A 17,593-nucleotide genomic window follows, 5' to 3' on the forward strand; every position below is an offset into this window, starting at 1 on the left:
TGCTGATTTGATCTTTTGAATGTTTCAACTTGTTTCTGCTGTATTCAGCACAACAGGAATGTATAACTTCGCCAAATTAAAATCTAGTACTTAATGAATTTGACTCAGCAGTGGTTGTTTGTTTAAACCTGCATTTTCTCAATATGTTTTTGTTTCTGTGCTTTACAAAAGTTATCTGATTAATGATTAAACTGCAGCAACATCAGGTGATGGTAAAATTTCCGCTTAAAGGATGTTTTTGAATAGCATTTGCTAAAAAAATTTTTTTAAATCTTCTAGAACTCAAAGTAGGAATTTATAAATTTGAAAGGTTATTGACAAAATATGCCAACTCTTTGAAACCACTAAGAACTATCACCTATATTTTATAATTTGTTCAGTGATAAATCAGCAGAACTAGTGCAAGACCCATTGATGGCAGATAATGATAACCTGGTGGTTTGTACAGAAATATGATGAATGATAATTCTGACTATTCAAAGTCTGCAAAGTGCTTTGAGTTCATCATTTGTTTTTGAAAGCTCAGATGATTTATCACGCTGTTTTGAACTCAGGCATTTTATGGTTGTACTTGCCCATTTCTGTCCTACAAGAAGAAAACATTTGAGTTTTTTGTTCAAAAAAAAAGATATGATGGGTATAATAAAGCAATTCATAAACAATTAAAATTATACATCAAAATTATTTAATACATTAAGTTGGATGCTTGGAGTGGTCCAAATTTGTATGAAAGAATGGCAAAGAGAGCCATTTAAGTGTTCTTATGTTTTTTGTAAATATTTGATAACATCTGGGTAGAACTTTGTATTAGCCTTGTGATTAAATGAACCACAGTGATTCTATGCTAACAGATGCCTCTCTTTGGGTTATGTTTATTTTAGTGTAGATCAAGAAGTGGACTTTCCACTTAAGTCCAGAAAGACAGTGTAAATCAGCTGTTCAGATATATTTTCATCCATTCAAAAGTCATGGTCAAACTCAGTCTTTGCCTTTGTAAGTTTATGTAAAAGTCAGCATTTAAAGCAGTTAGAAAAAAAATCAAAACATAAAATAGCAAGAGGGTCACATCATATAAGCACATGACAACAGCATCTTTGTATACATACAATATTATTTTTATTTTACACACAGTATATGATCATTTCAGCAAATATTTATGTTATTTCAATATACATCACTGCACCCTTCTAGGCAAAATAAACTACATGGTACAAATTTAAAGGAGGTGCAGGAACACAGAGACCTTGGGGTGTATGTACACAAATCTTTGAAGGTGGCAGGATAAGTTGAAAAGGACATTAAAAAAGCATTAAGGATCCTTGGCTTTGCTAATGGAGTATAAAAACAAGGAAGTTATGTTAAACTTTTATAAAACACTTGTTCGGCCTCAGGTAGAGTATTGTATTCAATTCCGGGCACCATACTTTAGGAAGGATGTCATGGCCTTAGCGAGAGTGCAAAAGAGAGTTAATAGAATGGTATGAGGGATGAGGGATTTCGATTATGTGGAGAGACTTGAGAAAATGGAGCTGTTCTCCTTAGAGCAGAAACAGTCCAAACAGTGAGTGCCAGCAGAATATTTGACCTGAAGTCTGATCATTTTTGGTGTTCACACACATGCGATTCCAGTATGAGCTGCTTGATTGACAGTGGAACTGTGGACAGTTTTTTCCTCCTTAGCCCAAGGACACTGAGGTCACAGAATTTGAGATTTGTCAACTCAGCACAGACTGAGAATTGAGGCTGAGACTTTCTCTGCTCTGTAGTTAGAGCTAAGAAGGAGGGCATTCTGCGTCAATTTGTTTGAAGATTTTTTGCATGCAGTAATTCTAAATCCTCCACTGCAATCTCAAGTGTACTTGAAGTTGAATGAGTATTCTGCCAATCTTTTAATTCCAAAATTGCTTTTTCCATCTTGTGATTATATTGAATTTTGTAATTGTAATATGGCATCAGAATAGCATGCTCGCTACATTTTTTCTGTGAGACATTATGTAGATTTTTGTAAAACTTATTGATGTCTTTCATGAGACAGTATTTCACACAAGAACTGAAAATACCAGGAATATCTTTGGCTGAGCTTATTTTATCAAAATAGACAATGCTATATTTATGCAGATATGAGGCATTTTGCAAATCATTACAAAGTATATTTAAGGCAGTAGAATACATGTCCTCAGAATTGTTCATTTTTTGATTAATGTTTGTTTTACCACAAATGGCATCCCACTTCATTTTAGCACCTTTTGAGCACACAATAATGACCTTATCTGCATCCTCCTTTTGGGAGGCAAGCCATTGAACAGGACCCAGTTCAGCAATGTTTCTCTTTTGCCACATGTCAATTATTACCTGGATTCCATTGGAACTCTGCAGTAATTCAGCAAAAGTCAGGACAACATTTTGGAAGAGTGTATTGTCCATCGAATAAATGATTAGGACTTTAACTGGTTGTAGTAGTTGTGCATCACTGGTGAATAGGATTCTTTCATTGACTTTGCCTATAAAAATAAATTTTCCATTGAAGTTTTACTTGGTTTAAAAAAATGCAGATTCAATTTGCAAATAAATTAGCTTTCCATCCAGATCAGTATCAAAATTATATATGGCTTAATTTCAGTTAAAAACAAGATCAAAATATATTAGTTACCATGTACAGGATCTCTAAAAGAATACTTGATTCAAATGATAAAAAAAATTATGGAGGGGGAGGGGGAGGGGGAACCAAGTTGCCCTCCAAGCATTCAAATTTTATGGCAGAGGTCACAGAGGTGGCAGCAGACATGGAAGCGGCAATAACAACAACAATGGAAGAAAAGGCGGCAGAGGCAAAATGAGCAAGGGACAATCAGGACAGCAGCAGACTACAGTAAACCTGGCAATAGAAGAGGGTGACAGATGGATGCTTGTAGTAAATATGATGCCTCTCACCCTGTAGTGTTTTATTGACATCAGAATTTTGGATTATGTAAATTAGAATTCCAATTGCTTTGGAATTTCAACCTGAACGAAACCAAGATCTGTCATGACCTGACATTTCGATATTTTAGTTTCAACTAGACACCCCTACACATGAAATCAAGTTTACAAAACCATCAGCCATTTTAATTTATAAGAACCTGAATGACTCACCTAGTTTCCAAATTACAAACAGCCCAGCTCCCAAAGCAAATAGGATCACACCAAGTACAACAAATCCAAAGACAAAATGTTGGTGTCCTGTATAAAAAGAAAAATATTTTAAAATAAAACAAGAGTACATTTTTGCAATTTGGAAATGTTGTCAGCCCCTTCTTAGAACCTTCCCCCATCAGTCATACCAAATTTATGTAAAGGGCAAATTGCAGTTTATAGAAAGTAGCTGTATTTAGATAGTGCCTTTAATATAATAAAATGTCCCAAGGCGCTTTACAAGAGCATTATAAAACCAAGTATGACACCAAGTCACAAAAGGAAATATTAGGTCAGATAATCAAAAGCTTGGTCAAAGAGTTAAGTTTTAAGGAATGTCTTAAAGAAGGAAAGTGAGGTGGAGAGGCAGAGAGGTGTAGGGTGGGTATTCCAGAGCTTGGGGCCTAGGCAACTGAAGGTGCAGCCACCAATGGTGAAGCAATTAAAATCAGGGATGCACAAGAGGCCAGAGTTAGAGGAATGCAGATATCTTGGAGAGTTGTGGGGCTGGAGGAGACAACAGAGATAGGGAGGGGTGATGCCATGGAGAGATTTGAAAAAAAGGATGAGAATTTTAAAATCAAAATGGTGCTTGACTGGGAGCCATGATAGGGGAATGGGACTAGGTGCAAGTTAATACATGGGCATGGGTAGCAGAGTTTTGGATAACATCAAGTTTATGGAGGGTATAATGTGAGAGACCAGACAGGAGTGCATTGAAATAGTGATGTCGAGGTAATGAAGAAACTAATGAAGATTTCAGCAGCAGATGAGCTGAGGGGCGCAGTCAGGTGATGTTATGGAGGTGGAAATAGGCTGAAATAGACCGAAGCTTTATGTAATTGTGTGATGCTCTGCTCCTGGCATAGAAACTCATTTGATGGGAGCATAGGCAACAGAACACTGATACAGTCCTACCCTAAATAATGTTCCATTGAATCAAATTCCACACAGAACCTTGCAAAATTACCCCTGTTAGGTAAGCCAAGAGATAACTCGATCTAATAATGGTTAGCTGACCTTCAAATGCTATTGAAAGAGTTGTAGTATCATTTACCGCTATAAATAAAACATTTATCCAGCCATAGCAGGTTTGCAGGTAATTCAGCTGCATCAACTACTCAATCTGAAATACTGTATCCCAGGCAAGCTTGTTAAAATATATTGGCTGCAAAATTCAGCTCCGTGGCACCCATATTTTTGGTGCTACGAGTGCTGTTTTGGGTGCAAACTATCAATGGCATCGTGCATGTACACTTCTGGTGCAGCCCACAACAGACGCCATTTTGGTGAGGGCATTGGCACAGGTGTTGGGAGCATGCATCGAAAGTATGCAGAACATCAGTCAGTGTGTAATGCTGAGTTGATGCCAGTGATTCCATTTTCGACCGCAAAGATCCAGTTAATGGCCTCATAAACAAGCACAGCTGAACACCCACCACTGCTATTTAAAGGGATTATCAACTACTTTCAGGTTAGTTGCTGATTGATTTCTACTGATTTCTGTTGATTTCTCGCTGAGTTTGTAGAAGTGCTTTGTTGCTACTGCTGTTAAAGTTAGTGAAGTCAACAGGGAGTTGTGTTGCATGTGGTGAAGGGTGCAGGGAAGATTTACAGGATGATACCAGAAATGGGTATACATATCAGGAAAGGCTTGGGTCTCTTTTCTCTTGAAAAAAGGCTGAGGGGTGACCTAATAGATGTCTTTAAAATTAGGAAAGTTTTTGATGGAGTGGATAGAGAGAGAATTGGCTGAAATTTTACCTAAAGGAAGCAACTCCCGCTGCCGGGACCAAAAGCGGTGGCCATACAGGCAGGGGGTGGAGTTTCACCGCAATATTGTCAAGGCAGGCCAATTAAGAGCTGGAAGATGGAGGAAGGTTTCCAGTGAGACAGCACAGGTGGGGGGAAGTTCTGGATACTGAAACACTGGCACCACCTTAAAAAGCCAGCCAGCAAGCAGCACATGATAATGCAACAGTCCCAGAAGGGAGCAGTGAGAGAGCCCTGGCAGCAGTACAAAGGTTATGAAGGGTCGCCCCAAGATTCAACAGTGCCTCCCTGTAGGTACTCCTACAGTCTGGAAGGGAACGGAGGGAAGTCCTGTTACCTCAGGATGCCAAGGACAGACCAAGCAGGTCTGGATGGAGGTTGTAGAGGAGGTGAGCAGATGTGGGGTTGTCCCTTGTACCTGGCTGCAGGACCAAGAGAAGGGTCAAATGGCCTGATATGTTCTGGCAAGGTAAGTAGAGTGCATAACAGAAAGCTTGCAGCCTTAAATGTAACTGAGGGTGAATAAGAATTTGGAAAAGTAGGTGCCCACCCTGACAGTGGAGATGCCCAGGCATCAGCATTGGTTTTCAGATACATGTCAGTCTCTCTTTACAGGATACCGGTCAAGCAAAGGTAACTCCTGCATGGCCAATATTGATTGGACATATGTAGGAGGCATGTCTGTGGCACCATGATGGACAGTCAGGCGGCCACCAACATTGGAGTCATGCCTCTCTTTGACGAGTGACTAACAATGGGAATGTATTTGCTTGCAGGAGCAGAGATCTCATGCTGCATGGGTAATGTCAAGAACTGGAGGCGGCGTGCCTTACATGGCCATCCTCATTGCGTATGGAGATGTGTTGGAGCTGGTTGGAATGGAGACAGGCAAAGCAATCAGAGATAGTGAGACAGGTGTGGAACCCTGAGAGAGTGAGTGGCATAATGGATGGGCACAAGAAACCCTCTAGCGAGCACAAAGCATTATGCCCATATGTGCACCATTGCTCACTTAGAGCTCCAGCTGATGAGTAATTAGGAGTTGTTGTAAAGCACATAGCACTCTCATCAGTCTTATCTCTCTTGCAGGTCATAGACAAGAGCAGCTATCCAACAAGCCTGAGTGACAGCACCCCACCCGCCTCCCCCGGGAGGAGGAGGAGACCTCAGAGGATGCATCATCATATCATTACCCCGCACCCTCCACCAGTGCAGATACTCTCATGTTGGTGGGTAGTAGGGCATGGTCGGTAACGTGGTCACAATCTGGTGAGTACAAATGCAAATGTGCCCAAACAGCTGACGAAGGCAGTGTCAACCAAGGTCACGTACACTCAGAGGACTGTGGGAGAGGACAATGATGCTGAACTTCAGCCTGATGGAGTCATCAGCAAGGCAGCAGATGCTGGAGCTGCAGCATGAGGCGCGTGAACATCTGCTGGAGTTTCCAGAGGCTATGCACACCCATGTGCGAATGATGGAGGAGTCCATCCAGGTTCATCTTACTGCAGTAGCAGTGAACACAACCCCAATTCCCCGTTCAACAACCACACCTTTACCTTCTCTCTGCAACCGATCATCACAGCCATAATGTTGAACTAAAAGCCACCACAAAAAAAAAATTTAATTCAACTTTATCAAACAAATCATCCACTATTCTGTACAAAAGTCAACTAATCACCCTTGTGCACTCCCTTAGTGTCTATTTTCCATATGCCTTTGCCTGTCCTAGTGCTCCTATGCAGCGCTACCTCAGTGGTTGAAGCTTGGGTAGTGAAAGCTGCTGACTTTCTGTGGGGGAGACTGCAGATGGACCTGCAGAACAACCTCAAACAGCTCTGAGCCACCTAGAAGGCCCAGCTCTGGATTGCACCATCTCGGCGCGGGCAGCAGCAGTCTGGGTCAGCTGGCAGACAGGCAACAGCAAGGGAGTGGTGGAGTGTCAGTGGTCAGAGGATGAATGCTGTCATCCTGAGGGTGGACAGCAAGTCCATGTTGCATGGAGCCACTACCACTATCTGGGGAAGCGCCTCAACAATCTTAGTAATCTGTTGGCGGACAGATTGTTGGGCTGTGGCAAAATCCTGCAAGCTCCTCTGTACACAGGTATACACAGCCATGATGGCAGCAGTCAGAGCTTGTGTGACACCAAGCTGAGCTTGTATAACTTCAGCCTGAGCTTCAGCTGCAGCACCCAGACGTTGGGTGGCTTCTGCTTGGGCTGCAATGAAAGCGGACACATCAGCCATTAGACCCTGTATCATGAAATTGGCCACCACTGGAAAAAATAGGCTCCAATCTCTGTGCATAGCCCTGTGCCAACTTGATGCCAGATTCCTCCATGCACCTTGACAGTGACAGCAGGGTTTCTAGTGGGTCTGCTAATGCACCAAATATTTCATTGTGCATACCCATCAGCCTTCTTCTATAGGTCACCCCATTGAAGTGCTCATCTCAGTCCTCTCAGCAGAACTCATGTGTGACCTTGCCCTCCAAGGAGCTGGCACCAGCATAACCTTTTTCCACTGCCCTTCCTGGAGGCCACTTGTGCCCAGTGACTCACCATTTGCAGATCCCACCTCTATGCTACACGCAGCCAGTAGCTGAGCTTGTGGCTGTGAGCGTGAGTTCGAATGAGAGTGATTCATCATCATCAGTCTCTTCTTTCTCATACCATTCAAGGTCCTGCACCACTACCTGGTCAAGTGACAGTTCTTGTGTATCTGGTAGGACAAAGGCACAAGGGGAGGGTTGCGATGAGGGGAGGGATGGAAAACAAGAGACCATCTGCAGTTTGTGAATTAAAAGAGATTGTGAAATAAGGGGGAAGTGGGATGTTAGGATTAGGTATGAGGATACTGCCACCTTTCAGCCCTGCTGCTGGCCAAGGATCTCCAGCACCATCTGCTCCATGAGGGTAAGGACTTGGAGCCATGACTGCCCTGCCAATTAGGTACTGTTGCCTTCAATTATCTTAGAAATTTGTGGCACAGAAGGTCGCCATTCAGCCCATCTTGTCTGCACTGGACAAAAAAGCTAACCAGCCTAATCACACTTTCTAACTCCTGGTCTGCAGCCTTGTAGGTTCAAGTACTTCAAGTGCATATCCAAGTATTTTTTTTTTAATGTAATGATGGTTTCTATCTTTATCACCCTTTAAGGCAATGAGTTCCAGATTCCCACCATCCTCTGAATGAAAAACATTTCTCCTCGACTCCTCTCTAATCCTTCTACCAATTACTTTAAATCTATGCCCCTGGTTATTTACCTCTCTTCTAAGGGATGTAGGTCCTTCCTATCCACTCTATTCAGGCCCCTCATAATTTTAAACAGCTCAATTAAATCTCCCCTCAACCTCCTCTGTTCCAAAGAAAACAACCCCAGCCGATCCAATCTTTCGTCATAGCTAAGATTCTTGTAAATCTCCTCTCTACTCTCCCTAATGTGATCACATCCTTCCTGTAAAGTAGTGACCAGACCTGTACTCAGTACTCTAGCTGTAGCCTATTATCTTGTACAGTTCTAGCATAACCTCCCTGTATTCTATGTCTCAGCTAATAAGGAAAAGTATCCCATATACCTTTTTAAAGTTATGCGTCACCTTGTCCTGCAAGAGAGAGGGGAGACTGTCAGTGAATGTGGTGTAATGTGTTTGGGTGATGTCATAGTTGAATAGCTGGCAGTGTGTGCAAGGTGTGAGATTTGCAGCAGTATTAAGTATGTGAGGGTGAAGAGAAGCCATGAATAGAAGATATGAGTCGTGATTGATGGAGATTATTGGTAAGTGAGAGATAGGGTTGTGGTGAATTGAGCAGTGTTTCAGGCTAGTGGTGCAATTGGTGGTGGGATGTATCATTTAAAGATGCATTCATTAGTCTTAATCACTTGTGTCAGGTCATTGAACTTCTTGTGGCACTGCATCCGGGTCCTTAGGGCTACACTGCTGGCATTGATCTGCACGGCTACCTGCTCCCATTGCCTTCTCAGAATTTGTCTGGAAGGCCTCCCTTGAGGATAAAGGACCTCTTTCCAGCTGTCCACATCCTGCTGTGTCAGAGAATGTTGAGTCATTCCTTTGTCTTTCCTGGGTCCAAGTCGCTTCTGCAATGAATTTGAGCACCTGCCCAATCCAAAATACAGCTCCACTTTAAGAGATGCAGACTTGCTTTAAGAAGCGCAGGCTAGCTGGCACTCATGTGAGCCTCTCAAGATTTTGTACTCAGGCGTGCAGCCACTCAACAGTCCACTTAGCACTGGCTACAGGCTATAATCATTATAAAGAGCAAGCAGCATGAAAATTTGCATGGGCATGGGTTAATCAGGTTTTGCAATCCCTGTGCTTGTTTTCAGGCCTTATCCAATTTCCATCCTCCACCCCCAATCCCCCTTACCATTTCCTTGGAATTGTCTACAGGGATACTGTATATCAATTCATCTCAGTGGTAGAATTCTAAACATGTAAATTTCTTGTTGGATGCAAAGCAGTCTGCCTGGGAGAGTATGAATACCACCCAAAAGCACACATAATGCCTGGGTCATTCTTCGGCTAAACTTTGTTAATACTTTGGTTGCCTGATTGAAGTTCAAACAGTTTATTTGCAGCAAAGGAAAAAACCATCCTCTTAACCCAGGAATCTCCTCCAGTTCTTCTGTTTCTTTTCTCTGTGCCTCAATGTGCAAATGGAGCAATTAGAGCATTGCAAATACTGCAGACTATGCAGTTCTGAGAACTTGCTGATAGGAGCTTTTAAAATTTGCAGGCCTTGTATAGGAGATTTTCAGATAGGGTTCTGATGGTCTTAAAAAACCACAGGTGAGTTAGTCAAACGATTTTGGGGGGGAAATAGTATTATACAACAGGATGTATTGGATAAGTGATTGGTGAATAAGTAGGTCAAATGTCCTGTCATGCATTAACATTTTTCCATGCTTTGCTTTAACTACTGTATTTATTTAACCATTGAAGGTATTTATCAATTGAAAGAAGGGGAAACAGTTTTGAATTGAAGATTTTGTAATTCTAGTTTGGGCCATTGATTCAAAAATTTCCTGAATGGCTGGAAGTTCCTCATTGTTACTCCTGCCCAGTCATCGCAACTTCAGTGGAAACCCCATCTACACATGATATCGGGGTTTCCATTGCTCTTCTGAAATTACAGCAGTTGAGTGGGAGCAACTACAATGAAATTCCCAGCCAATGTTTTCACATGGTTTCCACATTTTGATAAATGCAAATAAGCAATAGAATACAAAGAAAGGATTATGCTGTTTATAAATGATAGCTATAAAAATATTGCATTGTTCAAATATGGAGCAAAAAAGGGGGGGAGGGGAAATGGTCCATCAAAAACATGCTGCATACATGTGCTACTTTTAAAATATTCTTTTCTTCCCCCCACACCTGCCCCCCACCCCCAGCTTCTCCTACCCTCCCACACTTTCTACTTGACAATTGAAAGAAGAGCAATATGTGGTTAGGTGTTGTTTAAACTGCTTGAAAAGGGAATGCAACTAAGGCAGAAAGTAGCTTAATAGCCAACTTAATTTGCCAAATTAGCTGATTTTATTGGAGCAGCAGTGATGCAATGCACAAAAATATATATAATCCAGGGTCCCTGCTTGTGATCGCTATGCAGCAGCACCATACCCCATGTTCAAGTCACACTCCAGAAACTTGAGCGCAAAAATCTAGGCTGACACTTCAGTGCAGTACTGAGGGAGTGTTGCACTGTTGGATGTGCCATCCTTCCAATGAGACGTTAAACCAAGGCCCCATCTGCTCTCTCAGTTGGATATAAGACAGTGTTTTGAAGGACAGTAGAGGAGTTCTCCCTGGTATCCTTGCCAATATTTATCCCTCAATCAACATCATTTAGAAAAACTGATTTTCTGTTCATTATCATTTTGCTGTTTGCGGGAGCTTACTGTGCACAAAGTTGGTTGCAATATTTCCTAAATTGCAATCGTGACTACACTTCAAAAGTACTTCATTTGCTGTGAAGCACTATGGGACGTCCTGAAGTCATGAAAGGCACTTTTTAAATGCAAGTCTTTCTTTCATGTAATGAGTGTCAAGAATTGTTCATGTGTGGCAGGGAGGAGGGGCGGCAGAGAAACATTTGTCTTATAACACATTGTACAAGCAGAATTTAGAAGAGGACGCAATATAATACTGGATATTATAGTCATCTCCGTTACCAGTTTAATTGCTTCCAAAGCAGTGAGTTCTGCTGTGGTAAAATTCTTATTCTGCAGGCAACCCTCTCATACCTAATTCTGCTCAAACAGTGCAAGTGGGCTATTTCACATAAGAACTTAGGAATATAGGAGCAGGAGTAGGCCATTCAGCGCATCGAGCCAGCTCTGCCATTCAATTAGATCATGGCTGATCATCTACCTCAATCCTACCTTCCTGCGCTATCCCCATAGCCCTTGATGTAATTAGTATATAGTTATCTATCAATTTTTGTCTTGAACATGCTCAAAGATTGAGCTTCCACAGCCCTCTGGGATAGAGATTTCCAAACATTCACCACCGTCTGAATGAAGAAATTCCTCCTCATCTCAATCTTAAATGGCCTACCCTTACTCTGAGATTATGTCCCCTAGTTCTAGACAGGGAAACATCCTATCTACATCCACCTTGTCACGCCCTGTAAGAATTTTGTAAGTTTCAATGAGATCACCTCTCATTATAAAAACAGACTGTAAAAGCTTCTATAGGTACATAAAAAGGAAACGTTTGGCTAAAACAAATGGGAGCCCGTTACAGACAGAGCCAGGAGAATTTATAATGGTGAACAGAGAAATGGCATAGAAGCTAAATGATTACTTTGCGTCTGTCTTTACTGAGGAAGATACAAGAAATCTCCCAGAATTAGAGATCCAAGGGATTAGGGGGAATGAGGAATTGAAGGAAATTAATATTAGGAAGAAGGTTGTATTGGAGAAATTAATAGGGTTGAAGGTTGGTAAGTCCCCAGAACCTGATATTCTACATCCCAGAGTGTTGAAAGAGATAGTGGATGCATTGGTGATCATCTTCCAAAATTCTATAGATTCTGGAGCGATTCCTGCAGATTGGAAGGTCACAAATGTCACCCCACTATTTAAGCAGTGGCGGGGGTGGGGGAAGAGAGAAACCAGGTAATTACAGATCTGTTAGCCTTACATCAGTTGTTGGGAAAATGCTAGAATCTATTTGAAAGGATGTGATAAATGGACACTTGGATAATAATGATCTGATTGGGCATAGTCAACATGTATTTATGAATGGGAAATCACATTTGACGAACCTGTTGGAGTTTTTTTTTGAGGATGGCAGGACAGGTGATGTGTCACGGCTGTAGCATGTGGGAGCTCCTGGATGCCCGTGTCATCCAGGGCAAACACATCTGCAGTAAGTGTTTGTGGCTCGAAGAGCTTCGGCTCAGAGACACTGAACTGGAGTCTGAGCTGCAGACACTGCAAAACATCAGGGAGAGGGAAAGTTACCTGGACATTTTGTACCAGGAGGCAGTCACACTCCTTGGGATAGTGCTCAAGGAGAGGAAAGTGTGGCTGCAGCTGAGGCAAGTAAGGGGATCCAAAGGGCAGGAGTGCAGGAGCCTCAGCCTTTGTGATTGTCCAACAGGTTTGAGGTTCTTTCAGCTTGTTTGGATGAGAGTGGGGGCTGCAGGGTGGATAAGCAACCTGACCATGGCACCATGGTACAGGAAGTCTTCAAGTGGAGGGAGAAAAAAGGAATGTAGTGGTAGTAGGGGACAGTATAGTTAGGGGGATAGACACTGTTCGCTGCAGCAAAGAGCGAGAGTCCAGACAGCTGTGTTGCTTGCCCGGTGCCAGGGTTCGGGAAATCTACTTAGGGCTGAAGAGGAACTTACAGTGGGAGGGGGAGGATCCAGTCGTCATGGTCCATGTAGGTAACGATGACATAGGCAGGACAAGGAAAGAGGTCCTGCATAGTCAGTATGAGGAACTAGGCACCAAATTAAGAAGCAGAACCTCAAAGATAATAATCTCTGGATTATTACCTGAGCCACGAGCAAACTGGCATAGGACAAATAAGATTAGAGATATTAATGCATGGTTCAAAGACTGGAGAGGTAGAAGTGGGTTCCAGTTCATGGGGCACTGGCACCAGTACTGGGGAAAGTGGTGGCTGTATCATTGGGACGATCTACACCTGAACCGTGCTAGGGCCGGTATCCGAGCGAGCTGCATAACAAGGGAAGTAGAGAAGGTTTTAAACTGAATAGTGGGGCAAGGGATAAAATTTGGGAAGATATGGTAAATCAAGGAGTAGAGATAAGGCAAGAGAGAAAGGTATTAATACGGGAAATGATAAACAGACTGTGACAGGAAAGGGACAGAGCATACAAATCTAAGAGTTAATCAACAGCTATGGCTAGAGATTGCAAAAATAATAAAAGGACACAACTAAAGGCTCTGTATCTGAATGCACGTAGCATTAAAAAAAAAACAGATGAACTGAGAGTGCAAATAGAAATAAATAAGTACAATCTGATAGCCATTGCTGAGATATGGCTGCAGGACGATATAGAATATTGAAGTAACATGGCATTTAGGAAGGACAGGAAGCTAAGAAAAGGTGGAGGGATAGCTCTGTTAATTAATGGAAGCATTAGCGCAATAAAGAGGGATGACCTAAGTTCAGGAAACCAGGATGTAGAAGCAATTTGGGTAGAGATGAGAAATAATAAAGGCAAAAAGTCACTTGTGAGAGTGGTGTACGGTCATCTAACATTAACCACACCGTAGGACGGGGTATAAAGGAAGAAATAATGGAAGCTTGACAGAAAGGTATAGTGATAATTATGAAGGATTTTAACTACATATAGACTGGAAAAATCAGATGGGCAGAGGTAGTCTAGATGAGGAGTACATAGAATGTTTTCGGGATAATTTCTTGGAACAATACCTTCCGGAGACAACCAGAGAGCAGGCTATACTAGACCTGGTATTGTGCAACGAGATAGGATTAATTAATAACCTCATAGTTAAGGCGTCCCTAGGTAGTAGCGATCATATTATGATTGAATTTTACATTCAGTTTGAGGGAGAGAATGGCATGAAAGCAGAGCCAGCTAAAGTGAACTGGCAAAATCAGGTCAATAGAGATGCAGTGGCAGACATTTAAGGGGATATTTCAGAATACACAGAATAGATACATTTCAATGAGAAAGAAAAATTCCAAGGGTAGGACCCGCCATCCGTGGTTAACTAAAACAGTTAAAAATAGTATCAAACTTAAAGAAAAAGCCTATAATTGCGCAAAGATGGGAGGCGGGTCAGATGATTGGACACAATATAAAAGCAGCAAAGAATGACTAAAATATTGATGAGGAAGGTAAAATTAGAGTACAAGAGAAAGCGAGTTAGAAATATAAAGACAGATAGTAAGACTTTCTATAGATATTTTAAAAAGAAAAGAGTTAACAAAGTGAGCGTTGGTCCTATAAAAAGTAAGTCTGGGGAATTAATAATGGATAATAAGGAAATGACAGATGAATTCAACAGATATTTTGCATCGGTCTTCACTATTGAGGATACAAGTAACATCCCAGTATTAGCTGTAAGTCAGGAAATGGAAGGGAGGGAGGAACTCAAGAAAATTACAATCACCAGGAAAGTGGTACTGAACAAATTGTTGGAGCTGTGAGCTGATAAGTCCCCGGGTCCTGATGGACTTCATCCTAGGGTGTTAAAAGAAGTGACTAGTGAGATAGTTGATATGTTAATTTTAATTTTCCGAAATTCCCTATATTCGGGGAAGGTTTTGTTAGATTGGAAAATAGTGAATGTAACTCCTTTATTCAAAAATGGAGGGAGACAGAAAGCAGGAAGCTACAGGCAGTTAGCTTAACATCTGTCTTGGCGAAAATGTTAGAAGCTATTAAAGATGTTATGGCAGGGTATTTAGAAAAAAATCAAGGTTATCAGGCAGAGTCAACATGGTTTTGTGAAAGAGAAATCATGTTTAACCAATTTATTGGAGTTCTTTGAGGGAGTTACATGTGCTGTGGATAAAGGGGAACCAGCTGTACTTGGATTTCCAGAAGGCATTTGATAAGGTGCCAAATCAAAGATTATTGCAGCAAATAAAAGCTCATGGTGTAGGGGGCAACATATTGGCATGGATAGAAGATTGGTTAGCTAACAGGAAACAGAGTAGGCATCAATGGGTCATTTTCTGGTTGGCAAAATGTAATGAGTGGTAGGCCACAGGGATGTGTGCTGGGGCCTCAACTTTTTACAATTTATATAAATGACTTAGATGAAAGGACCAAAGGTCTGGTTGCTAAATTTGCTGATGGTACAAAGATACGTAGGAAGGCAAGTTGTGAAGAGGACATAAGGAGACCACAATGGGATATGGATAGGTTAAATGAGTGGGCAAAGACCTGGCAAATGGAGTATAATGTGGGAAAGTGTGAGATTGTCTACTTTGGCAGGAAGAATAAAAAAAAAGCATATTATCTAAACGGTGAGAGATTGCAGAGCTCTGAGATGCAGAGGGATCTGGGTGTCCCAGTGCATGAATTGCAAAAGGTTAATATGCAGTTACAGCATGTAATTCGGAAAGCTAATAGAATGTTACAGTTTATCGCGAGGGGAATTAAATACAAAAGTAGGGAGGTTATGCTTCAGTTATACAGGGCATTGGTGAGACCACATCTGGAGTACTATGTATAGTATTGGTCTCCTTATTTAAGGAAGGATATAAATGCATTGGAGGCAATACTGAGAAGGTTTATTAGGCTAATACCTGGAATGGGCGGGCTGTCTTATGAGGAAAGATTGGACAGGCTAGGCTTGTAGCCTCTGGAATTTAGAAGAGTAAGAGGAGGCTTGATTGAAACATAAGATCCTGAGGAGTCTTGACAGGGTGGGGGTGGAAAGGATGTTTTCCCTTGTGGGAGAATCTAACACTAGGGGTCACCTATTTAAGACAGAGATGACGAGAAATTTCTTCTCTGAGAGGGTCGTGAGTCTTTGGAATTCTCTTCCTCAAAAGACAGTGGAAGCAGCGTCTTTGAATATTTTTAAGGCAGAGATAGATAGATTCTTGATAAGCAAGGGGATGAAAGGATATCGGGGGTAGGTGGAAATGTGGAGTAATCAGTTCAGCCATGAACTTGCTGAATGTTGGAGCAGGCTCAAAGGGCCGAGTGGCCTACACCCGCTCCTAATTTGTATGTTCGAATGTAAACTGCCGAATGTCAGGCACCTCGTGGACAGCTATAGGTTTGTTAGGACCCCGCTCACACACAATTTGACTGCGCGCAGCAGTTCACAGCCTGCCTCTAATATCCACGTTTATGGTAAGTGGAGTGCGGGGTGCAGGTAGTGGAGAGTGGAGACTGAGGAGCGTAAGGGACACACAGAAAGACCGCATGGAGAGATGGGTGGGTGGGGGTGGTGGTGGTGAAGAGAGAGACAGACAGAGAGAGGAGGGAAGAGAGAGAGAGAGAGAGAGAGAGAGAGAGAGAGAGAGAGAGAGAGAGAGAGAGAGAGAGAGAGAGAGAGAGAGAGAGAGAGAGAGAGAGAGAGAGAGAGAGGAAGCGAGAGAGAGACAGACAGACAGATGGGGGAGGAGAGACAGTGAGACAGAGAAGGGTGAAGAGAGAGAGAGAGAGAGAAACGGGGGGGGGGAAAGAAGAGAGAGAGAGAGGGGGGAGAAGCGAGAGAGCGAGAGAGAGAGAGAGGGGGGAGAAGCGAGAGAGCGAGAGAGAGAGAGAGAGAGGGGAGAAGCGAGAGAGCGAGAGAGAGAGAGAGAGGGGAGAAGCGAGAGAGCGCGAGAGAGAGAGAGAGGGGAGAAGCGAGAGAGCGCGAGAGAGAGAGAGAGGGGAGAAGCGAGAGAGCGCGAGAGAGAGAGAGAGGGGAGAAGCGAGAGAGCGCGAGAGAGAGAGAGGGGAGAAGCGAGAGAGCGCGAGAGAGAGAGAGCGCGAGAGGGAGAGAGCGCGAGAGGGAGAGAGCGCGAGAGGGAGAGAGCGCGAGAGGGAGAGAGCGCGAGAGGGAGAGAGCGCGAGAGGGAGAGAGCGCGAGAGGGAGAGAGCGCGAGAGGGAGAGAGCGCGAGAGGGAGAGAGCGCGAGAGGGAGAGAGCGCGAGAGGGAGAGAGCGCGAGAGGGAGAGAGCGCGAGAGGGAGAGAGCGCGAGAGGGAGAGAGCGCGAGAGGGAGAGAGCGCGAGAGGGAGAGAGCGCGAGAGGGAGAGAGCGCGAGAGAGAGAGAGCGCGAGAGAGAGAGAGCGCGAGAGAGAGAGAGCGCGAGAGAGAGAGAGCGCGAGAGAGAGAGAGCGCGAGAGAGAGAGAGCGCGAGAGAGAGAGAGCGCGAGAGAGAGAGAGCGCGAGAGAGAGAGAGCGGCGAGAGAGAGAGAGCGCGCGCGAGAGAGAGCGCGAGAGAGAGCGCGCGAGAGAGAGCGCGAGAGAGAGCGCGCGAGAGAGAGCGCGCGAGAGAGAGCGCGCGAGAGAGAGCGCGCGAGAGAGAGCGCGCGAGAGAGAGCGCGCGAGAGAGAGCGCGCGAGAGAGAGCGCGCGAGAGAGAGCGCGAGAGAGAGCGCGCGAGAGAGAGCGCGCGAGAGAGAGCGCGCGAGAGAGAGCGCGAGAGAGAGCGCGCGAGAGAGAGCGC

General features: G+C 43.4%; 1 protein-coding gene across 1 annotated transcript in view; it reads right to left on the reverse strand.

Annotated features, from left to right (window-relative positions):
• Window positions 1-995: 995 nt before the first annotated feature.
• Window positions 996-17,593, reverse strand: part of LOC137380392 (interleukin-17 receptor B) — a 57,206-nt gene continuing 40,608 nt past the window's right edge. The window contains exons 11-12 of the mRNA XM_068052320.1: window positions 3,133-3,219; window positions 996-2,501 (exon numbers count right to left, since the gene is read on the reverse strand). Coding sequence (XP_067908421.1) covers window positions 1,795-2,501; window positions 3,133-3,219 — 794 coding nt within the window. The 3' untranslated portion in view covers window positions 996-1,794. The remainder of the gene's footprint in view (window positions 2,502-3,132; window positions 3,220-17,593) is intronic.

The sequence above is a fragment of the Heterodontus francisci genome, chromosome 19, assembly GCF_036365525.1.
Source record: "Heterodontus francisci isolate sHetFra1 chromosome 19, sHetFra1.hap1, whole genome shotgun sequence".
NCBI classification, from domain to species: domain Eukaryota; kingdom Metazoa; phylum Chordata; class Chondrichthyes; order Heterodontiformes; family Heterodontidae; genus Heterodontus; species Heterodontus francisci.